General features: G+C 41.9%; 1 protein-coding gene across 1 annotated transcript in view; it reads left to right on the top strand.

Annotated features, from left to right (window-relative positions):
* Nucleotides 1-695: 695 nt before the first annotated feature.
* Nucleotides 696-24,915, top strand: part of lin-28 (protein lin-28 homolog) — a 97,137-nt gene continuing 72,917 nt past the window's right edge. Inside the window, exon 1 of the mRNA XM_071599658.1 lies at nucleotides 696-894. Within this exon, the coding sequence (XP_071455759.1) occupies nucleotides 696-894 (199 nt within the window). The remainder of the gene's footprint in view (nucleotides 895-24,915) is intronic.

The raw sequence follows: 24,915 nt of genomic DNA on the forward strand, positions 1-24,915 counted from the left end.
AGGAGTGCGGCTGAGAGTGAGTGATACGTGTAGAGCACGAGGTCCGCTTTGCTTACGTTCGCGTAAACGCACGTTACAGAGGTCCAGAGCCACGAGCACAAAAGGAAGAAATAGATCAGCGACGCTTCATCCGAGGGAGGTGGAGGAAAAGGGAGTACGTTCGGGACCGAACCTCGCGAGATCAGTGGTTCGTGTACGGTGCTTAACGCGGTGAATTCTCGTTAGAGGTGAGGACCCAGGACTGCTCAAGGCGCAGCTCAGCAACCCCGTGAAGTACACCCTCGCCAGTGATATTTCGAGTATCGTGCACCCATATCATCCGGTGAGAGCGCTCATAGACCCCTGCCGAACCCTCGTTGTGCCCGATACCCTGTGACCACGAGGACATAGCAAGGTTTCCCTCCACCTCGAGGACTTCCTTTCCCTTTGGAGATCGAACCTGCCGGCATCGGAGCACGAGTGCGCATTCCTACCCATAATTCCCGGCCGTCCGGAGCGCGTGGCCCCATCCTACGGACACCCGGCGTCTCCGCGAGCAGAGTCCTCTAGCGGTCGGAGGGCACATTCTCACTTCGCCCCACGTTCGCGCGGTATATTCTTCATCGGGGAGGAAGAGAGGAGTCGGCCTGCAATTCTTTTCCCTCTCTCCGAAGTTGGGCGTTTCGACTGGGGGGAGGCGTAAGGTTCCGTCCTGCATGTGCTTAGGGGGATCCGGGGGGACGGCGGAGGAGGGATCGCCAGGCGGCGGAGACGAAGGCGTGGAGAACGGCGTGGCCAAGACGGTGTCCACCAACGGGCTAATGGCGGAGGGAGCGGAGGAGGGCGCCTCGCCAGCCGCTAACAACGGTACGGAGGGGCAGGAGGAGGCCGTTGCCGGGGAAGACAGGCAGGAAGGTGCGTTTGTCTGCCCACAGGGCCGAGGCGGGAAGTTAGTGGCGCTTGAAAACCCAGTCAGTCTGCTTGCCATAATCCTTAGTCCCCTCTAGGAGCATCCGGATAAAATAAGAGCAATAGGCTGTGCTAATAATAATACCATTTCCTATATCGTCTGCAAATTATTTTTTAGTTTCCGTTCGAAAAATATTTTTAGCAAAGCATTTTTTGTTCTCACGATGGTATTTCCACTAATAGGTCTCGAGAAGAAACCCCGTAGTCACGTTTTAATTAAAAAGTAAGATTGTAGCTCAAAAGTAAAATTATAACCACTTGTATCGCCAAATGTTTCAATTATAGAGTTAGCTGAAAGTTTATGGCAAGCGAGTGCCCGGAGACTTATTTCCCTCGAACCACGTAAAAATAAGGTCCGATTGTGAAGTTATCTGTTTTTGGTAGAGTTATTGGCACTAATTGTTTCGACGGCCTTAGTGGTATTGATTCTGTGTATGGTTAATATTTAACATCATTCCAAATTCATTGGAAATTTAAATCTGCACGAGTTTCAAGTTTGATGTGGTTGAACTGGTCGTAATTTTTCCATTGTGAATGTTTGCTTTAATATTTTTAATTGTAGATTTTGGTATGCATAATGATTTCATAAATCAGCATATAATGCTTCCATAAAACATGTAAGTCTTAAAGAATAACGAAGGCATCAGATTATTTCATTTTTTGTTTAAGGTATATCGTATTTTTTGCTCCCTTAATTGTAGAATTGAGCGTAATATATCACGAAAAGTTTCGGTAAATAAGTCATGATTGCTTTGCGTGTTTTTCAATAAAAAATTCTTTTTCAATCAGTCTTCTCTTAAATATACTTCATTATTCCCATAGTGTGAGCTAATGGCGTCTTCAGTATTGTCGCATGTGAGCATTTCTAGTATTGTCTTGTAGAAGTCATCCAAGCCTTTCAATGTTCCTACATTCTCATGATTCTTTGAATATCTTCAACAACTTGCATCGTACGCAACACTATCCCGGGCGTATTCCATTATGTTGTTTAGTCGTGAAAATTTGGCTGAAGACGAAAAATTAATTCTTATTTAGTGTATTGCCAAAGGTCCCACACGCTAATGAATATTTTGCCATTTTCGATGCACAAAAATGGGGAAGCAACGGCTTCAAAGAATTTCAATTTTTATAATGGAACAAATTCACAAAATTACCTGGCATCTTCGGAAAATGGGGCTCGCTTAGTAATTGAGATAATTGCTTCAATGCATTGTTTGCCAAGGGGGGTTTCTTCTTCCTTGCTAATTATCCAATAATCATGCATGTACCAATTAATTTTTCCGATATCCCCGCAGTTTTATGGGTTACACTCTTTGGGGAATTCTTGCGAGAGGTTATAACCTCGAGTGTAGACTTGGTCAGCTCTGCCTATTTCAGTAAATGCATATTTACATTCCTCGTTTTCCTCTTTCCATTTACCTCGAAGTTATTCCATAATCTGTTTCCAAGAAAGAGGAATATTTTTTTTAACTCGTTAAATTTTTTTGATGAAGCCATCGACTCGTGATTGCCATGTCGGATGCATTGAATTGAATTTGCGTTGCTTATGTCAAGAATTGGAGATTAGACTTCTATATCATTAGCAACACGCACCGGAATAAGTTACCTATGAATGGAGCCAATCATTCGTACAATATTTTAGGCATCGAAATTTTTCCATAATTACCTGAGTATATCGTCTAGGTAACCCACCTGTCAAAACTTATCTTTCTTACAAATTAAGCAGAATTATAGGACACGTCAAAGTTCAATTTCTTTAATTTTACCATTTAAAAACCCTCGTGTAGAAATTTGTTTTGGGGAGCACTAGTCAAGCAAAAGTGAAAGATAAAAATATTAATTGGTTGTGTTTTTTATGTTAAAAATATTTTTTTTAATTGGAGTTGTGCATCATCTTTGTCTTCGGTCTCCAAGATAGGAAGACGGGATAGTTGATACCTTAAACTTTTATAAGTATAAAATGAACGTGCCTACGGTCTTGAAGCAATGAAAATCGGATAGCCGAGACCGTAAACTGTATCAATGTATACTTACATTGTATCATGGCCTCCAAGATGTTTTAAAAATGAATGTGATTGATCAAAATCTTCTCGTCGCTCGCATTTCTTTCCGCGCAGGTAAAATGGACAAGAATGGGCTCTTCATTTTTACTTGTAAGAATTACGCAAATCTTTTCTGATTATTTTATTGTAAGTAAAATAAACACTCCTTCATAAGAATCATAATGTATGCCACCTATCTTTATTATCAATATATTCTTAAAATAATTAGTGCGCATAACCAAACCAAAGATTGCATTGTAATGTAAGCTTAGCGGATGACTCTGTTAAAAGTTACTGTTGTGACATCTCCCGCAGTTTCTTGGAATTTTTCAAAGATAAAACACCCGTAGTGTTTAAAAGTTGGCTTAAACCTCGTGGACTGTGGCGCATCGCGCCCGACTACGAATATCTGTGACATTGTATGTGCGGTATTTCGTCACAACATCTCGTTACTTTAAAGCCCCCACAATTTCGGAGTTACGAGGACGCCTCGATAGCTTAACTGGTTAAAGCACTCGGCCGGACATGGAAGGGCCGTGGTTCGAATCCCGGTCGAGGTGAATGATTTATACGCTCTGGAATGGTCGCATTGTAATGCACAGTATTTGCGGATGAATCCGTGAAAAGTTACTGTTGGAACATCTCCCGCAGTTTCTTGGAATTTAGCAAACCAAAGATCTTTCCTAGCAAGGATATAATTTAATTGGAAGATAAGTATATATGTACAATCAGGCTGTGCATGGGTTATCATATAACCTCAGTATACTTGAAAATAATGTAAAGATGCGGAAAAATACGCAGAAAACACCGCAATTTCTTCCAACAGCCGGTCTCCAAGGCTCTGCAGAATGTTCTTATTTACGCGGTGGTACATAATATTGTGTCCTGACCAAAGGTGGCAATTCTTTTCAAAGCGTCAATTAACTCATTTCCCCCTCAGTTGATTCAGAGATGAGGGATCGGTGTAATGTATGCTTCCCCTTTACCACCCATTCCTGATGCACTCGACCTGCGTTTTTTTTGTCGTTGCACAACGTCCCCGCATTGTCCGCTCGGCAGTGGATCTCCTCGGTGTTTTGTCCTGGAGTCCGTACAGTTCAAGAAAAAAAAAGTTACGCCGGAGTCGAAGTGAGGCGAGATATTGTGTGAGGAGGGAGCATTTTCGTCCGTTTTTTCCTTCTTTCCTTCTATCCTGCACCCCTCCCCCCTTGGGTATACCATTCGAACTCTGAATTGAGAACCAATGACGGAGGACACCCAGGTCGACGTTCCGGCACGCGACTAGCGTGTGGGTCACGCTTTCTTCTTTTTTTTATCCCTTGTATTCTCTGACGTCTTGCGCTGTCAACTTTTTGCTGAGCTCGAGCGAGGTGTTGTTAGTTTCCGTTGTTAGCATAATTCAGGTGCTTGGTATTTTTCGCACCTTTTTTCACTTGGGGATTAGGAGTGAAACCCAAATCTTTGATACGTAATAAAACTTCTGCGGGTGCTCAGACTTTCATCCCTTCTACGCCATTATTGAGCGAATCCTTACTTGAGGATTGGAAGAGTGACGACAAGGGCCCGATTGGAGTTGCTGATATCCCTTTACTTTCATGCAGGTATTTTCCGAGCCCCGGAAGAGAATATTATCGGAAGTAACTGCGTATTATCATAGTTAATATGGTAGTTGAGTTGGCACTATCGTGTAGCTTAGGCGTCCATTTCCAACGGAATATGTTTTACATAAACGGTTATTCATGATATTGTGACTTTGTACACATCAATTGCAAGCACTCTGGGACGATTGGCAATATTCAGTATTACATGGATATCATTACTTTGAATAGTTAAGGCATTCATCACTTTTGATGTGAATCCCTGAATGGATTTTTTTTTAAATAGCCGATTCGCTTGAGAGGCTTTTACATTGTGTTCCCGGATTATGATGACTCTTAAATACACATTTGAGTGAAGAGAACACCATTCGGTGAGTAAAAGATCAATTTACATAGACGTTTACGTAAAATAAAATGGGGAATTCTTGTATTCCTTCTGGATTTAAGGGTTTCGACCTTCTTCCCGCCGCCTAATAATTGCTTTCAGAAAAAATGTGGACAGCACCCGCGGCGGCTCCCCCCCCCCTCCATCTTTTTCCATTCCCATTTGGGATCCTTCTGACTCGAGATGCGGATCTCCCCGAGGGTAAGGCATTCCTTTCTCCACTTTTCATCTCTTCCCAATGAGATATCTAATGAGATGCTAAGAACGGGGTTAGTCGCTATCGTGAGCAGGGGTGAATCTTTTTAAAGTGATTAGAAACGCCACGGTTTATCTGACAAATCATATGAACAATTGAAATCGGCCCAGGTCCAGGCATTAAATTTTCATGCAGTATAAGGGCAGTTTCGAATGTTTGTATGTTGAATTACTTGCTTAGTGCTGCATTTTATCCCTCATTACTCTTTTGATGGCTTTATTGCAACGCTTGGCATTCATTGCAATACACTTTTATTTCTGAACTATCAACTATGCACTTGAAATGTAGACATTTTAGTAGATAGGGAATATGGATAGGGATTATATTCTACATCACCACTCAAGTGCATTGTTGTTTATTTTAGGGTATTCTTTGATTCGTTTCAAGCATTCTTTGAATATTTAGGTGTATGCAATTTTGTTTTCTTTTACAATGTAGGCATAGGTACGAATCTGCGTCACATGCTTAGGTATGAAGGAATCACGCGTGAGTTTATGGTCAGTGGTTATAACTGATAGCTTTTAGTTAGACGAAGCTGTTAGAATAGAGTAGTTAATCTCATATAATTATTTAAATTATTATTTTTGTTAATCAATTGGTTTAGGTAGGTTTTGGATGGACCCAACCTTCACAACGGTACAATAATTCCCTCGCCTCTCCTAACAAAAAAATGACACCCAACACTAAAATAAACCCCTCTTCCGCATATTTCCTTCCTCCTTTCATTCCGTCTAATTATCCTGCCCCTTCCTCGGTTGCCGAATGTTCTCCCCTATATCACAGTCTTCAACATCCCATTGCCAATCAAAATGCTTTTCATCCATTTTTCCTGTCTCTATTGGATTTCTCCCAATAATTCCCTCATCTCCCACACCATACTCAACACTTCATTTTTTTTCCTTTGTATACACTTCATCCAACTCATCCTTCTCTATACCTTGATTTCAAAAGCCTCCAATATATGCCTCATCATCGTGCTTCAATGAACATGTTACCACGCCGCACACAACCACGCTCCATATCAAGGTTTTACGAGCCTTTACTTAACATCCTTACTCAAGGCCCCTGTCGACACTTCCCTCCTTATGAAAGCTTCTTTGCCTAACGCAAGTATTCGTCTTATGTCACTACTACTTTGACCATTTCGGAGGCACAACCACCTTTCTCAACGGAAGGAAGGAAATATTTTTACTCTTGTGATCCGTTCGATTCCGCCTTCCCCACCTCTATTGTGTTCGTCCTTTATATGTGTTCCTATCCCTTTTCCTTATATCTGTTTCTGTATATATGAGTATTTATTCGCCGTTTGGCGGGATTTCGTGTTTGAATGTGTATTTGGCCAATGTGGCTCATCTCTTTCTTCTGGCTATGCGTGCCACGAAACGCACTGTTCCTTTCCTGTATGATGTTGTATGAATTCTAACCCACTGTCCTTTCCTTTCCTTGTGTATTGTCTATTTCTCCTTTGGTGGGTGAAAAAGCCCCCTGACGCCATCTCTTGGCTGAAAGAATCGGGGCGCTTGGCGACATATTAGACCCACGGATCTCAGGGTAAATTGACTATCCTCGATAGCTCAAGTGGTTAAGAGCATCCGCCCGGCAAGTGGAAAGATCCGGTGTTCGAGTCCCGGTTGAGGAAATATTTTTACTCTTGTGATCCGTTCGATTCCGCCTTCCCCACCTCTATTGTGTTCGTCCTTTATATGTGTTCCTATCCCTTTTCCTTATATCTGTTTCTGTATATATGAGTATATATATATATATATATATATATATATATAATTGGACGAACATACTGCATCCATAAATGATATTCTTACCCCTGGTAGATTTATTCGTGCTCCCATGAACAATATGACTTCCGCATTTTCCGGATGCTATAATTTGCACCCGTATCCGCATTGTCTGTGGTTATTGGACCAGCTGTATATCAATGTTAGCGATGATTTTTAGCACATCATTTTACCATTTATGGGTACAGTTTAATTTGACCATAAAAGTATTTATAATATTTCACTCGAGCAAATTAGAGGCGTGCAAATTTTGCGGCCATATAAACGTACACCTTTTGCGAGAATACATATCAGAATGTTTAACAGCGATCAACTCGTTCGACCATGCATAACATTTTCGCTGCGGACTTCGGCGTCCGCTCCGATAATGCCTCGCGCTGTCGTGTCTTTATCCGGAAAGTATAGGGCGGTAATCGCGTATAAATGGCGTGAAGGCGATAGGAACCATAACACCGCTCGGACCGCACTCTTCTTTTTTTTCTCGGAGAGTGGGGCGCTTGGCTTCTCTGCATTGTTTTTCCCTTCCTCGAGAGGGACAGAGAGGGGGAGAGTAGTTCGCCCGGCGGAGGCGGGAACACTGCCCGGCGAGTAATAATTCATAATCCGACCAACCTCCTTCCACCCTTGCCCACCCTCCCGGCTTTCTCTCCCTCCCCCCTCCCAACCCCCATCCCTCCTTCGCCCCTTCTTACCCCACCCCATCTCGCCCTCGCTCATTTTGGTTTTGAGTACGGTGGCTCAACTGGGCCACGTGACTCATGAGCCCAAGAATGCTCCCACTCCCGTGTTTCATTTCGACGACGGCTTTTTAGGTGCGCGGAGGAGGCGGAAGCAATCCGGGGGGGGGGGGAGGGCGTAAAGAAAGGCGTGACGGTCATCAACAGCGACGGTAGAGGATAGGGGAAGGGATAAAAAAAACAATCGTGAGGTGTAAACTCGGGACGAAGCGTGCGAGCTCTCCCTCCATCCAAGATTCGGTGGAAGGCCGTAAAGCGCTTCACAAATGTTTGGAGTTGACGTGTTTCGTTCCTCGTCCTTGTTAAATTATAGTGGTCTTGGAGTTCCCTTTTTATATATTAGATGGGGGAAATAATTGAAACGTGTCGTATTAATATTCACAAGATATAACTGATATGCCTTTGATATATCTTATGGAGTGCCTTTAATTGTAGGTGGACTATTCCGGGGATGATTTCATTTTTAAATTTATTTTTTTCCTGGTTGTAGGAATAAATTAACCTATTACTTAATGAAGAATGGCTCCACGAACAGACGTATATGAATTAAACTCGTGGTACTCTTTAATTAAATAATATATAGAATCAATTTTCTCCTTCGGTATTCTTCGTTAAACAGTTAGGTGGGAAGGAATGAACTAGAGCAGGTGTAGCGCTTGATGCAGTTGCGGAGGGCATTGGAAGAATATAAGCGAAGCAGTCGGGACACGGGAAGAATTGTTGCTTTGTCAAATAAGTCCTTCCAAGGAGAAAGAAATTCGCATGGATAAGTAATGACACGGAGAAAGTTGGTGAAGAATTAAATACATATGAAGCATACTACATACTCGTATCCTGGTCCTTGAGGTAAGAGGATGAGCGGAGATTGTAGGGTTTTTGGGTTTGGAGAAGGATTGAGAAAAGGATTTCGACAGAGTAGCTAACTAACTACGTAGTTTAAATATGTAGGGTAAAGACAGGAAGCGAAATTCGAAGAAGGCTGAAAAAATGGGTGGAGAAATATGAAAATGTAGCGGGACGATAAAAGCCCCAATGTAATGGAGAAGGTTAGGAAACGGGGTTGACACAGAATAGAAAAGGATTTTACGGTGGGACGAAGGAAATCAGGAGGAATAAGGAACTGGAAAAGTTATTAATATAGGGCAAACAATATGAATTCCACCCGATGCCTAATCCGTTATTGCTATTAGGAAACATCATTTGATAGGTAATGGCTTTTAAATGAAAATCAAATTTTCCTCGGTATCAGATAAAGGAGGAATAGTTGGAAGAATCCCGGCCCCCTTTTTGGCCTCTCGCTTGTGGGATCCATTCGCGATTCACGACGCTCGTTTCTCACATCCTCCAGTGTCCAACGACTTCTTTGGAATGTCACCTGCGTTGCCATGGCATCAGTTGAGTTCCCCGATAACGTAGTGCTGTGGGGAAGATAAGCGCAGAAGTACGACTTTGATTATCCAAAAGAGGTTTCCATTTTTGTGTCTAAAAGTGTAATAAAAGAAAATGCAACGAGGACCATTACTTTAATCTTTGGATTTGTTTAAGGTTGATTAAAGCAAATGAGAACCTACGGAGAGCACGTGTCATACTATTTTTAAAATATTGGAATAGAGTCTGGAATGAAACGTGTTTTAGGTGCGTTCCACTCTCTATTGTTTTTCGTAGAGAGCAATGACTATGTGGGCTATGCTTATGTCTGTAGACTATGCCTCATAGATTATGACTATGTCTATGAGGACTAAGCGATCTAATATTCACTAATCTTTTGACACCGTTGGGTGTGCTCTTTCTGTTATTTGAGAATGACCTCGTGGCCAAACGAAAAATTCTTCAAATTACGATTGAAAATATTTTAAAGGCACATACGAGCTCGTATGTATGTGTGCGAGGAGTTTTATTTCGTATGATATTTTCCACCATTTGAATGGTATTCATCTGATTTTTTACTCCCATTCAATGTCGTAGTTTGAGAATTGGGTTACATACACAAGAGATTTAACGGATTCGTTCTTTAACGCCGCTGGAAACCATAGGTATGCATGAGAAACGTATGAACATAAGGCGTTTAAATATCAAATGAATATGATTCAACAATTCATCGGCTTTATTGATGTTTTTCCCTTACTATTTTTTGCCCTCTCGGCGACGATGTCATTGTCATTTGTTCAAAACATTTGCTCGGAAGTGACATATATCATGTGTGCCCCCCTTATTTATAATTGCTTTGGAAACGCGGCTCGATGTTGGGAGAAGCACTCACTCTCCTCCCTCATCCGTTCTTGTCCCAAATAGCATGAGAGAGACCCTTCAGCATACACTCAGCAATTTGTCGCCTCCTGTAGTCCATCCATCTCCTGGGTTCATCCCTTCCTTCCCTCTCGCTCCCATCCGGATCATCCTGCAAAGGATCGGCCCTTGTCTCCGAAAACAGCTGTCTCTTGAAATACCCGAAGCAGGGATTGAGGGCGTACTGCAATTTCCGATCAGATCCGTGCGATTAAAATAAATTGTGTTTCGAGTGTTGACTCGTCTAATTTGTTGTTTAAATGACGGAATACCATTGAAAGTTGAACATTTTTCTTAAATAAATATTGCGATACGTTGATTTTTATCTTTTCTTGCTCGATATAGATATAGGTATTGAAACATTGATGATACCACCCATACTGAAATATCCGCCCGACATCCACATAAACTTTGCCTTCTCCACATCGATGGCTTCATTTAAATTGGTGCATCGCAACCCATATCGCAGTGTCACACTTGCATCGCAAATCGGACACTGCGCACTCGTTCCGATCCCATGAAAACAGATAAGAGGGTCTCGAGTGATTGAGGGAAGGGTAGGAGACAGGGGGAGCAAACACCCCCTCCTCCCCGAGAGCCCTCGTGAGCGCACCCTTTTCCCCCGACCCCTGGTTCCCCTTCTATTCTCTCGTTCACATCATGTGCTCGAAGTCCGTGTGGGGTCGTAAGGGCAAGGTGTGATTGTGAGCTTTGCACCGCTAATTGCGTGCTTTGGGGGTTGTGTAAGCCGAGATGGGGATCGAGTGCGGCCCACGTGTCCACGGCGCCCGCTTTTGTATGTGAGCAGGTGGGGTATTATGCGTGTTTGCTTTGAGAGGGACCGGAAAGGATCTCGAGGAAGATCCTGTTCAGCCGCGTTTGTGAGAATGGCGTTTCATTGGTCGTCTCCCGGAGGGATTGCAGCAATCATAAAATAAATTTTACGACTCAATTATGAATGAAGTAGGCATGATTTCACACATGATAAAAATGTCCCATGTCGCTCATCGTCATGAGTAATCAACGTACCAAAATTAAGTTTTGGAAGGTTCCGCAACAAATACACGCATTCGCTTGCACTTCCTCTTTGCCTTGCTCTATAGAAGTTCCTCGTGTCTTCTTCTATCCGCCTTAATGCCCTCCAAAAGGCAATTCTTTCCTTACACTTTCCTGATTCCCCAAACTCTTCTCACTTGTGGTAAGTGTTGTCAACATACCACTGCGTCTCAGTTTCTCTACCATGAATTTACTCATCTCTCTGAGATTTTTGCCTAGCAACTTCCTCTGCGATCCCATTCTCATCAAAACATACATGTTAGTCTTCTTCTGTTATCATCTCCGGATAGTCCCATTTCGAGGATTGGTTTGTAGCATTCCTCCTAATCCTCAGCCCTCATCATCTACAAGTTCTCGAATTTTCGCTCATCCTATTGCCTCAAAGACCAGGTTTCGGATCCATGCAGTACATTCCAAGTTTTAACTAATCTTTTACGTATTTACTTATCGTATATCTTATCAATTCCCTTCTTGCAAATTCTTTTGTCACCAAAGCAGTTTCTTTCGTCATTTCCCCCTGAGTACACATTTGATTTTGCTAATAGGTGACCGTTAAATTCAAAAATAAACAAAATGATTGGAAAACAATGATGTAATGGTATTTTGATAAAATTTCTTTCCGTCCTCCGATACTTAAGAAAATTCCTTAATGGTACAGTAACATTTAGGTCCTTTGACGTAATTGGTTGAATGCACTGGCCTCTTGGAGGCTAAATTTCATTATTTCCATGCCGCAAGGGATGAAAGAATTGTTTCGAGAGTGAAGGCCTGAAGCCCTTTCGAATATTCCGATGGTGAAATGTGATTGGTTGAACGAGAATTCTTTGTCCAAGGCTGCAAGGGTCAAATAAAACATGGGTTCCCACGGCCATTTTCAAAGGAGGCGGTTCTCTTCCGTTCTTGACTTTTGGTTCGAGATCAAGTTCTAAGGGCGTTAACTCTGCATCTAGGCAGCCGAGGAATATATGTTGCCCAATCCCATCTCCAGGTGGTATTTTCCATTTTTCATACTTCCTTATTGTCCAGTTCCCAAATTTTCATGCCCGATTGAATTTTTAAAGTGAGAGCTGATCCAAAAGAATGTCTTTTGTTTCCCAGTGGAGGGAGGTCTTCGCTGACATCGCCATTGAATTTAATTCCGTCGTCACAATAACGTCACGCTGTAATGTTTTAGCCCTCTGCTACCTCGGTATTCAACTCTTCATATCCCGTGATTACGTCATTATTTAGACATGTGTCACGCGGTAGTTTAATATTTTCGTTGCATCGTTAAAATTAGTTTTAATCGCTCGTAGCTGCAATTTGAATTGCAATTAAAACATTTAGACTTGAATCGTAGTTTTTTTTAGAAAACAAAGCGTATGATGAATGGCTATTCTGTAAGTTATCACACCGTTAGAACTAATATCAGAAAGTTGGGTTGGTTCTCTTCAAGTTTTGTTTATGAAATGATTAATTGTTAAGTTAAATTCAATTTTAGTTTCAGGTTAATTTTACCCAATTAGTTTGATAAACAGGAATTAAATCTTTTTCGGTGAAGTAGCCCATCTCCTCTATAAGCCGCGGTAATCAATCCGATGGTTAGTTTTGTAGTGGAACACAAAGATCATCTCTCGTTAAAAGCCATGAAGTGTAGAAAGTTTTATTTTCATGGTCGGGGAGGCAGGACTTACCTTTTGCAGTAAATGATTTACCGTCAGAGATGCACGTATGCTGGAGATAACAGCAACATCCAAATGATTACCGAAAAATCACACTGCTTAGGTGAGTAGCCAGAGGCGTCAACCGAAAGTTAAACAGCCCTCCGGCCAGTAACCCAACTGTGTACGCAATAATTACCACGTGTCTTCCCATCCTCCATTTATATATGGAAAGAACCAAACTGTGGGGCATCTCCCGTGATTCCTTTCCTTTCGGATGAACTGTTCATCGATAGGCGGTGAATTGTGAGATATTCCAAGTGTCCACGTGGCTTGTTGCCTTCTTTCATATTTCTCAACAGTGACTCTTGATCATATTTGCCACCCCCCCCCCTTTTCCACCCCCACCTGGAACGAATGACCTCGGATTAGGTGTCGTGTTTCGCCGACACGTGTATCGAGAACACTCCACTCGCGACAGATCTCCGACGCGCACTGAGCGAGAAAGTTCCCTCCCCCTTTCAAATCCATTCCCTCGTCTAAGGTTCCTTCCGTCTCTTTCTCATCTTATTGATCTTCGCCGCCGTGCTCCTCCCAGGCGAAGGCTTTCCGTACCAATTTGGGTCGGCGACGTCGACAACTGACGACCGGGCATGTTATACATATGTGGTTTGCCACTTTCCCCCGTTACGAAGCCAACTAAGCCGCCTTGTTGGTATTTTATCTGGTGGTATAAATTGAATGATGCATGTACAACATGGAGGAAAACTTTAGAAACCTGTGTTCTTGTGTACGAGCACAGTGATTGGCGCGCTAATTGGTGTCATTTTTGTCTCGCCTGCCGTTACGCTCATAAAAAAATATAAATACAAGCCTAATTTCCCTGAAACCTCGTGGGTAATCTTTTAACCTCCAAGAACATGAAAGATCTCTGTTTGTTTTAATTTGATATAAATGAAACGAAAGTAATTCGGAAGAATCCGCAGAGTCACATGAGATTGACCTGAGATGAAATTGACTTAAACCTCATTAGCCCCTGTCACGGTTCTGCTCATTCACCGATAATGAAAAATAAATGTGTTGTATTAAGGTATCCACGGTTTGAAGGGGCAGAATAGGTAACACCAATTTGGAAAATATCCGACACCTAATTCATATTTATAGGTTCGAAACCTAGTCTGAAAAGGGTGCTTCCCCCCCCCCCCCACCACCACCTTCCCCGAGGGCATCATCGGTAACTGCCCAATTGGGACCCGATATGAGCCACAACGGGGAGGGGTCAGCCCCGGGGCTGGACAAAGGTAGGCTATGAGCCAGTCATGGAATTTGTTTTTAGTGAACTCAAGTCAATATAGGCCCATGGAACAAAGGTTATTATCCGCGAAGAAGCGGCCAGGTACCCTAGAGAATTTGATAACCAAGAAAATAAACCATCCCCGTTGGCTGTATGCTGTGCAGGATTCTTCTCGTTAAATATCTTACATGCCAAACCTTATGCAGGCTGATTTAAATACGGAGAATTAATATTTTAATTAATTGATGTTTGCATTTGTATAGATTAAAATTGTCATTAAATGGTTTATTTTGCCGTGACAATTACGCAAGAAGAATAGTTAACACTAGTGGTAGGCTACAAAGGCTAGGTAGATATATACAATTACTATTGAAAAGAAGTCATCCTATCAACGAAGTAGCTGAAAGAGTGTCCTTTGGCATGTAGCTTTTAACTCAGTGACTTAATCCATTATTTTGTCCAGCCGTTTTTAACTCTTGTAATATGTGTCTTTTGCCAGAATTACGCCGAGTTTAAGTTCCCCTTACGCCTCGTTTTATGCATTGTTATAATCATGTCAATTTATTTAGATCATTTTCTGGTTAATAATGGAATTCGAAGCACATTGCAACTACGCTAATCACGTTATTTACGACAAGTCGTGAGACTTGGTTTAAAATTTAAAGAGTTTAGCAAGAGAGCGAATCAAATCGCACTTAATGTTGCGTCAAAATCTACACAGTTGTGATAGGTTATTCCATAAATTTGATGAAGGACGTCTTACTTCTTTTTCGTCCTCGTCCACTAACCGCATCTCCATGGCCAGTCGACTTCCGTCCGGGGGAGTGAGGAGACCCTCCCCCTGGGGACTGGCGGGGGGCCGAGAGGCGAGAGGAAGACCGGCGGCGAGGGCGGATGCCGAAAGGGTGTAGAGGGAGCGAAATCGCGTTTCGGAAAGCCGTTTTCGGGAAAGAGGGGGAGTTGCAAAATATGGCGTCTCTGTTCGTCACCATGGTGACGAAAATCATGGGGGAGGGATGGATGTTGTAGGCCGTTGGGGGGGTGGGATAATGCGGGCGGAGGAGACGCATTCTCCGGACGGAATAGACACAATGGAACGGGGGGGCGTCAGGGGTGTCAGGGCAACGTCGGGGAGTGAGGATTGGTTGCCGAGCAGCGCGTGGTGTGCTCCCTGAGATATTGGAGAGATATGAGTGGGGAGGGGGGTGGTGTAGTGGAAAAGATGGAGCACGGCGGGGGAGGCAGGGCATAAGAGATCCCAGCGTGCCTCGGGGTGTCCTATTGATCATCCAAGGGGTAGAGAGAGGGAAGGGGTGGGTGGTGACGTCATGCGGGGGTGGATTTTGAGGCGAACGCTTCGTACGTGGGTGCGTGTGTGTGAAAGAGGACAGCGAGCGCAGTAGAGAGTCGCGCATTAGTCTGAAAGCCGCTGCGACAGCGCGCCCTTCGCCCCCCATTCTTTCTCGCCCTCAAAGGGATGCGTAGGGGTGGGTGGCGGGTCGTCGTGGGGGGGCGAGGGGGGGGGGGCGTTCGTGTGGGACGCGGAGCGTGGGTTTTGAGAGGGGGATTTCAGAGGCAATGGGTGAGGGGGGTGAGAAGGAGATGGATTGGATGGGCGGGCGTCTGACGGCCACGGACAGGGTGGTGTATTTTTCCCACCCTCGCCCAGAAAATGGAGACGTCCCCTCCCGCCCACCCCAACCCCACCTCGTTCTTCTCCGTGTCGTGTTTTGGTCGGCGTGCGCCTGTTTCGGACGGACGGGTGCTCGTTTGCCCTGCATCTGCGCGGGCATCTCACCCAGCAAATCCAGCCACCTCAGAAGGGGGGGGGGGGGCTGTTATCTGCTTTTAAGAGTAAACCGAACCAGGGGCCGGGTTTGCCGATCGTGTGGTGAACGTGAAACCTATTTTTCTCGTGAGCAAGGTCCGGCCGGCTCAGCGATGCCCAATTGCAAGGCGTTCGACAAGTTTGATTTTATGATTTATCTGTCACAAAACGGATTTTTGCAGCAGTTTGTGAAGAGATTTGAAAAATCATTATTGGAAATAAATGGATTGAGGAGAAACTTGTTGGTAATTGAGTAAATAAAAGTGTCGTATAATTCAATCCAAAGCATTATCCTCTTTGTTCCAAAAGATATGATCATTTTGGAAATACAAAGGAGTGAGCAGATCGTTTAATTATTTAGTAGAACAGTGATGAGAGAACTCATAATGCGTATCATTTCAATGATCTTTCCGATTATGTATTTCAGGTGCCTTGAAGAATGTTCCTTATGAATTAAAATTTGCGCGGAAATTGAAAAGTTTAAAAATTAATTCAAGATCATCACTCATAAGCTATCTCGCCATATGAAATCTTGGATAAAATCTGTAAGCTTGAGAAAATAATTTTTAATACTTACATCTCTTCACTTTTCGCTATTTCTCAATGTCTTCCCTTGCGTTAAAAAATGTTACCGATGCCCGAGTGTGAACGTTTGCGATGTGAGCTCTAGGCGAAGGCAGAGAAGCTATTTTGGCTTTCATCTATATCAGCCGTTTTTGGGTTTCATCTACATATATCAGGCGACTTGTGGAAGACCTTTATTAAACAGAAAAAAGGGTTGAAAAGAAGAAAAGCAATAGGTTTTACAGCACTGCAGAATATTGATTAAATGCTCAGATGGTTAGATTAAGTTACCTATGAGGAAAAACTCCAAAAATGTCTGCAGAGGGAAGGAAGCCTATGCAAGACAACTGGATCGAGAAGAATGGGAAGCCCAAGACGCACAACCTGCGGCCGGCAAAGTGGTTTGCCGAAAACCTTATTGAAAGGAACTGCTGATGAAGGGAAGGGAAAAGGGAAGTACTGAAGGCCTTCGAAACGCCAAGTGATTTGATGGTATAATCGCTGGGAACCATGGAGTGATTGGAGGCGGATAGCTTTGATGGATGCTGCGAGGAAATCATCGGGTTTAGAACCTATTTCGTCGCTCGGCATTGGTCAATTTAACGGCTCCTTCCGTCGACATTCAAAATTCACGGCGAGTTCCCGCCATATTGTATCCCCACCCACTTGGCACGCTCACGGTGAATTTCGCTAATCCATCCGCCCAAGGCCCCTCCCCTTCTCGCTCCCCCCCGCCTCAGTGCGTGTGCGGTTTCAAGCCACACCTCCATCCCCTCACGATGCCGACTCCTCCCCACCGCCCGCTCCCGCGAAATCGCTTTTTTTACTTTGAGGCCGCATACCCCGCCGTGCGATTGGCCGCTCGCCGCCCCCTCCCTACACGAATGGCTCGCCCCGCCTCGGTCTCGCAAAACACGCCCGGCCAATACGACGACAACATCCTTTCCCCCTCCCTCTGAGCGAGAAGCAATTTTTTTATGTTATAGGAGGGGCGGATTCTCTGCATACGCACCTAACCCAGCGGGGTTGGACGCGTTTTTTTCCAAAGGTTGTGTCAGCAGGGGCGGGGAAAGGATGTCTCCTTCCCCAGTGCCACCCGGAGGGAAGACAAAACCAACCACAACCGAATCCGGATTCTACCCCCTTCGCGCCGATCTTTTTTTACAACGAGATTTGTAAGCCCACTTGCGGTTCGATCGCCGGGCGCGGCATGCAGATGAGCGGGAGCCAATGGCGTGAGGCATCGGGGCGCGAGGGAGGGGCGGGGAGAGTGGAAGGGGACTTCCGGGGGGGTAGGCGGCGGCAAGTGTGGGGTGGGAGATAATTTCTGCGAATTGTAGGAGCCGGTTTTCGGATTCTTTGAGAATGAATGTGGTGAGTTTTTTCTGTCACTTCCGCTTTCGTAAGCGGAGGATTAATTCTGCGAATAGGATTTCGAGTGTGCTTCGGGAATCGGCCGTCAATGATTCACGCCCCAAAAAATCGAAGCCGCCTTTCTGGTAATTGGACAATTAAAGGAATCTGCAGAAAATAAAACAAAATGCGTCACTCAATGCTGTAAAGCATTGCGCGTTTATAACTTATATTGATTAATATAAAATTCAATCAGATCTTAGGGGACTCCTTTGAAGGAAAATTACATCAGATTCTCTCGCCAACTTTCTACTTTGTTTTCTCTTCTCATTCGTATGCCTTAAGTTTATATCAACTGAATAATTCGGTAAATGAGAAAATTCAACTTGTTAGATTAAGATTATGTGAATTTCATATTTGATTTCTGGTTAAGAACACTTCGCCCAAATTTCTTGGCCCTTTAAAAATGTGTTTACTTTCTATTTGCATTAGATTTTAATAAAGTCGTAATGTCGATTTATATTCACAATTTATATCCTTTGAACTTCTGCGTGGACACGTCTTCGAAATAAATACGAAATTATAAGTGCGTATTACTTCCAGGCCCAGAAGGTTTCATTTTTGGAAAATAGCAACTTCATCTTTATTTTCCTCAAAAATACGGTAATTGTCCAATTGTCGACAGTATTAATATGAATGTGAGAGGTTAGCATAAACTTCATATTCGCTCAGGAGTTATGGGTACCCTGCCACCCATCGGAAAAATTCTTAACTTTACGTACGTACAATATAGTTATGTTTATACGTATATTTAACAAATTCATATCAAGGAATGTATGTTGCATCATTTTGCTTAATGTGCTTTGTGCTAAGATTATTTTCAAATTTTCTTTGATTTTTAGTATTTTTATGGGATTTAATTTATCGTGTTAAAATTTAGCTCATTATTCCTGCTGGAAATTATGATATTTTAATAATATTTGATTATATCTTGGCAAAAACGCAGTTTGTCTCCCAAATTTGGAAATTCATTCATTATAATGGATTTTAGTGCATCTGGGAGCATCTGTATACTGGCATTATTCTTAAACCATAACTAATAACCCATAATTCTGTTGCTTGATTAAGATGTATGAGTTTTTTTTTCATTGTACGAGGTAGGTCTTCCATTGAAAGGTGTCAGTTTGGACGCTTAATCAAAATACGAGATGGGATTTCAGGTTACACTTGATAGCCCTTTCCAAGAAAAAAGATCAGTGAATACAAATAGGCGTAGTTTAATGGACGAGGAAGAATAGTAAGTTGTTGTTAAAATAATCGATTGTTGTTTTTTTAATATGACTAACCCAGAAACAAGTGGTTCCAAATTCTCTCTTACGCAGTATTTCATAATTTTTGTATAACCAGGATTGTTTACAAATTCATAGGTGTGTCGCAATAAGTAACCCTTCATTATGGTGATTTATTACACCTACTTGAATTTGTTATAACAGTTGATTTAGACGGGTATTCATTTTCATGCATTTTACAAAGCATTCAAAAGCAAGTTCATTTCCATTTTCAATCTTAATGTGCTGATTTCTTAAGCAAAATGTTGTCTTCCGACAAACGCGTGTCATTAAAAAATCTATTTTTAAATATATGAGTAATTACTTCTTTTTTTCGATGAAGGAATGAAATGGATGGGAGCCCAGTAATTCTGCGACGCTTTCTAGTCTTGTACTTTGCGACAACTTGCAATATGTTGTGTTAACTTCTAGAGTGCAGTTTTTCGTAGTACTTGATGGAGAATCTGTTTGTGTAGATGATGCCGCCTTTTTTTAGCAACTGCATCCATTCCATCAATCTCGTTGTTTGTGGAGTGTGAGTCGGAAGTTTAAGTACAAACCCTTACGGGGCGATTGCAAACTGCATTGTGGTGCTCTCTCACGCGCTGGGTGCTGCCCCCTACTCGCCGATCCACCACCTTCGCCGTCCCTTCGTCTCATTCCTGCTGAAGGGGGCGGCATAACGTTGCAGGGGGTGGCTCATGAAGCTACTCGGAGCAGGCGCGGAACGGCGTTGTGACGGTGTCAGGGGCGCTTCGGAATAAATTGCCGCCACGAGGTAGGCTGGCGGGAAACAGTTTTTTCTTATCATGGGAAAAAGTTAATCGTTCCATTTCATCTAATGTGAATCAAAATGTTATTCGCATTATCGAATACAGAATTAGTTGATACATACCAGAATTTCGAATTTGTTTAGGTATTATTGGCTATCGCAAATTCAAAAAAATCGATTTCGTTTGGTATAGTTGATAAAAAATCAAATAACTCATACCATAGGGAAAAATGCATTATTAGTTATTAACTTGATTGAGGGTTATACTAGAAAAATATTCCGATAGCAGAGTCTGCTGTCTGGACTCTTTACTTGTGTTGATCGCAGTTACCTACCAATTTATTTCTTGAAAAAGGATAAGCAATGATTTTAGACTGCAGTTTAATTATATGACTCAAATATAATAATGCTACTTAGATTTTTACATGCTTACGCTCAATGCCATAGGATGATTATGACCTAAAACTGGCTTCATTAACATGTGCGATCTTCGAGGTAGTTGAAGGCAAATGGATAAGATCTGGTTTAGTCATCAAACTGGATTCGCAAATAAGTAGCAATAATAATTATGGCTTATGTGGTGGAAATTATATTTATATCTTACTTCTCTATTGGATTTAGACAACAATCTAATAGTAAATGAACTCAAATCTGTTTCTAATCCCAATTCATTTTCATAAAGGATCTTAATTTTACGTTGTTCTACGTGAGTTGTGATTCACTATACCTTTGTTTATATAAAGTTTAATGTGGTGGACAAACAGATAATGTTTTATTTCGTCATACTCTATCAATATAATGCGGGCCCTTGTAGTCCTTGGCCTGTGATAGCCTTTCTATGGAACCATTCACCGAGTTAATACACGTATATGCTTTTGGATGCTAGAGATTTTATGTGAACCTTCAATCAAATAACTTGTACGTTCCGGAAGGTTTAGGAGAAATATTTTGAACACCGTGACAAATCCCACGCTTTGAAGTCTTCTAGTGTTTTCTGTTTCTTTTTTTTTAGAATGTAACCTCATAATTTAGGTGTGCCTCCGAATTGTTTTGTTTTTTTCATAAATCGAAGGATTGATTTTAAATACACCAAAAACCTTTTATTGAAATTGGGAATTTTTTCCCGGGTGAATAAGGCATTCCCATGAACTCGCATAAATTCTCCCAACCTCAATTCATCTGTCTTCCATGCCACCTAACCTGTTTTTATCGACCGCCTGCGTATCAAAAATAATAGGCGCAAAAATGACTCCAGCTGCCTGGCGCTTTCCTTATGCCTATAATACTGCGCCCCGCTGCGGTTTTTATTTCGTCGGTGTTTTCTCGAGGCTCGTGCGAAAATGGATCTCTACGTCGGCGAGAACAGGGGGATTTGAATAAATAAGCGGTTTTCACCAACTGTAGATTCAGGGGTTGTGAAAGATAATGATCGTGGTTGAGAACCGTCGGGGATTATTCCTTATCGCCGAGGAGGCGGTGGACGTGTGCCAGGTGGAGGAACATCTATTGTTGGACGATTGGGGGGAGGGGAGGGAAGGGAGCAAGGATTGGGAGGTGTCAGCGAGCGAGAGGGGGAGGAAGAGAGGGAGGCGGGAGAATGGGGGGGAGAAGCGGGTTAAGATTTCCACGGGATGATTCGTGCAGGCATTTGGATTCCGGACGCCCTCAGAAAGTGATGGTGACTCTCGCGCGAGTGTGGAAGGCAAGGGCGCCTTCCATTCTCATATGCCTGAGGATGCTACCGGAAACATAGGATGATCGGTGATATGAAAGACTTATTCTTCTTAAGTATGGTTGTCCAAACATGCGTGCACTTAATTTTTAAAAAGTATTTGTTTCTCCAATGCATCAGCAAAAAGGTGTTCCTAACATATTCAGTTATCTATTCAACACTCATGCATCATTAAATTGTGTTAATAAACCGCATTCCAGCGTAAAATCTTTATGAAATACGATTTCGATGAGCTATTGACTGACATTCACAGCGATAGAGTTAGTCAAGTTGGTATTGAAAAAATACTTTTATTAATCGCACCGTAAAGTGTGCGAGGTTCGCCCACGTTTCCTTAGACTATTATGCATGATAATATATCTGATTTGAATTTATATGACTTCGTTAACATTTTATAAACCTATCACTTATTTTCCTCGAGGACATATCCAAATAATTAATAGCTAAAAATAAAAATTAACTGGTAAGGAATGTTCGGGGATAAAGCAATGCGAGAGTGTAGATCAATTATTAATTGATTGTGGCAATCATTTTAAGTTCCGTCGAGGAAAAAGAGGCATTGAAAAGTATTCTAGTCATTTCATTTCAATTCTAGTAGCTTCATCAGCCGTCTCGCACCCCTACTTTGGCGTGTGTAATGTCTTTTATTTTATGATTGCGTGGGTACTTACCGAAAGAAAATTTTACAGTTTAATCTTTTTGATGTCATTTATTTCTTCTCGCCGAGTTTGTTGACTTTTGAGCTTGCTAGGCGAATAGATGATTTCCTTTTTGACGGAAGTAAGTGATGTGAATTTATACCACTCTAAGATTGCTATAATGCGAAACTGTAATAATAATCTTGCGAAAGTTTGCGTCAGATGTCCCTAAGTTCAATAATGACGTAGAAATTGGCGAAATCACAATTTTGACTTCGAAGAGGGCACTCATTTCTTCGAAATTCAAGATTGCGATCGAGTTATTCTGCTCACCTGGTGTTAACCTAGTAATTATGCTATAGAATCATCATTGTACCTAAAATGATTGGAAATTATGGTTGCGATTTTTTCCGGTATTCTGTGAACGAAATAATGAACCAGCGTTCTAACATGCATTTCAGTACCTGCTGATATACCTAATTAAACATTTACGCTTAGATATTTCCAATCTATACTCCTTAATTGGCATGGGAATATCAGGAAAAGTATCATTTTATATAGTTTTTTTCTAGTCTCTTTTGTTCAAAATACTGGAGTATTAGCCAGTTTGTTGGTAATCCAGTAATATCATTGCAACATTACTTTTTCGTAATCTCGAGTTATATACACGTCACTTAAACGTTTGGATGGCATAGTAAACCCGACTCAACTCAACCCAACTTTTAAAGTACTTAAATACCCTTATTTACAATCTATAATGGCTTGCCCTAAATTTTATTCCTCCGTCCTCTATTCTTATCTACAGACATTTATTTGCATATATTTGATTTTTCCGAATGATTTCTTAGGTATATCACCTGGAGTTTTCCCCGTAATATAGGTTCCTCTCTTCCCTTTAAACTTGTAATTATTCAATCTACGGCGGACCAGTCTTTCTATTAAATCGTTTGAAAATTCATCATTCTAAGGAGATAGAATTCCACGGGTAGGAAACAGGATAGGGAAAGTAAATGTTAATTGGCATATCGTCAAGAAATAGGCTGGCGTTTTCATTATTTTCCTATTTAATTCGACCTGAGAATTTGGTCGGTTCGAAAATTTATATCAAGGTTACCATTATTTTGAATATTTAATATGAGAGATTGGTTTCTCGTGTTTCCTCTATAGTTAGCCCATTGAATAGACAGCAATGCTGAGAAAGCCTTGAGCATTTGAGTATTTAAATAATCGAGCGCTGCCTGGATCGATTGAGAGGCAGTGTGAAAGAGGGAGGAACACATCTCTGGCTTGAATTTCGTACCTTGAAGTATCACGAGTCATTACGAAAAGAAGTGATGCATCACTGAATGAGGTCGTTTGTTACTATCAATTTATTTTAAATCGTGATAAGGGTAGATATAAAGATTTTGAGTTGAAGAATTATATGGAAAATAAAATCAAATAATGCCGTAGGGATGGATAAGATCCCTGCGGAACTACGTAAAGGCTCAGCAAAAGGTTAAATGAAAAGTTCGTATGCGCTAATTCATAGCATTAATGAGGGAGGAATTTGGCCGGAAGATTTCACCAGAGCTGAGTGATTTCTCATTCCAAAATATGGGTGTTCTTTATGACCAGTTTTTTCAATTTATACTTGAAGAAAATGGTAACATGGGCATGGGAAGAACTGGAGATGGGAATGGAAGTCGTTGGGAAATTAAATCAGTTCGATTTGCGAATGATCAAGCTTAAGCTGAACAGTCAGCCAAGATGTTACAATCATTGATGATCGAAAAATGAAATCAGCGCGATAGATATGGGATGAGAATCAATGCATGAATGATAAAGGTGATAAGGTTTTCGAGAAAGGTTAAGGCTAAGTTAAATGTTGAAATTGGAAGGCATAAACACTAGCAGCTAGAATGGTTTTCCTTCCTGAAAGTATTTTGGACCAAGATGGTACAAGTAGTGGGGGTATGTAAAGAAGAATACATTTTTTTAAATATTTCACAAAGAGGCAGGATTTGATGACAGAAACGTTGACTGAGAATTTTAAAATAAATTAGTGAAAACTTGGAATGTAGCGTGGTTATGTATCGCGAGGAAACTTGATCGTTGAAGCAAGATGATAGGCGTGGATTTTAGTAGTTTGGGATGTGGGTATGGAATATGGAAAGATTGAAGTGAGCAGAAAGGAAAAAAACAAAGAAGTACTATGTACTCGTATTTTTGGGGAGGTGATGTTGGAAGAAACCCAAAGGTGGTAAAGACGTGTATGAAGAACATTTTAATAGTGATGGACAGCTAAATGTTGGGGAGGAGGGGAAGGAGTAGCAATAGGTTAGGCACGTTGAACGGAATGATGGAAGTATGCGTAATTGAAGAGGTGTTTATAATAGTGGGCGGTGTTAGGTTGTTTCATGGTTGGAGACTCTAAAGAACTGTGGCAATATATAGGCTCTGTCCATCCAAAGTCTGCCTTATCATGATTTGTCAAAAAATAATAATCAAAATGCAACAATTCCAAAATCTAGTCGAAAAAAAAGCATTTCAAATAACCTTAGGGATTTGTGTCTAGAAATGTTTTTTAATCTCTGGCATGTTAATTCCTTGCATCGATTCCTTCAATTCAAGTACACTTTAAAAATCACCGAAGTTATGCCGCTTATTTGTTGGGAAAAGGTCG

The sequence above is a fragment of the Hetaerina americana genome, unplaced genomic scaffold (genome assembly GCF_022747635.1).
Source record: "Hetaerina americana unplaced genomic scaffold, ioHetAmer1.1.p SCAF_11, whole genome shotgun sequence".
Taxonomy (NCBI): Eukaryota; Metazoa; Arthropoda; class Insecta; order Odonata; family Calopterygidae; genus Hetaerina; species Hetaerina americana.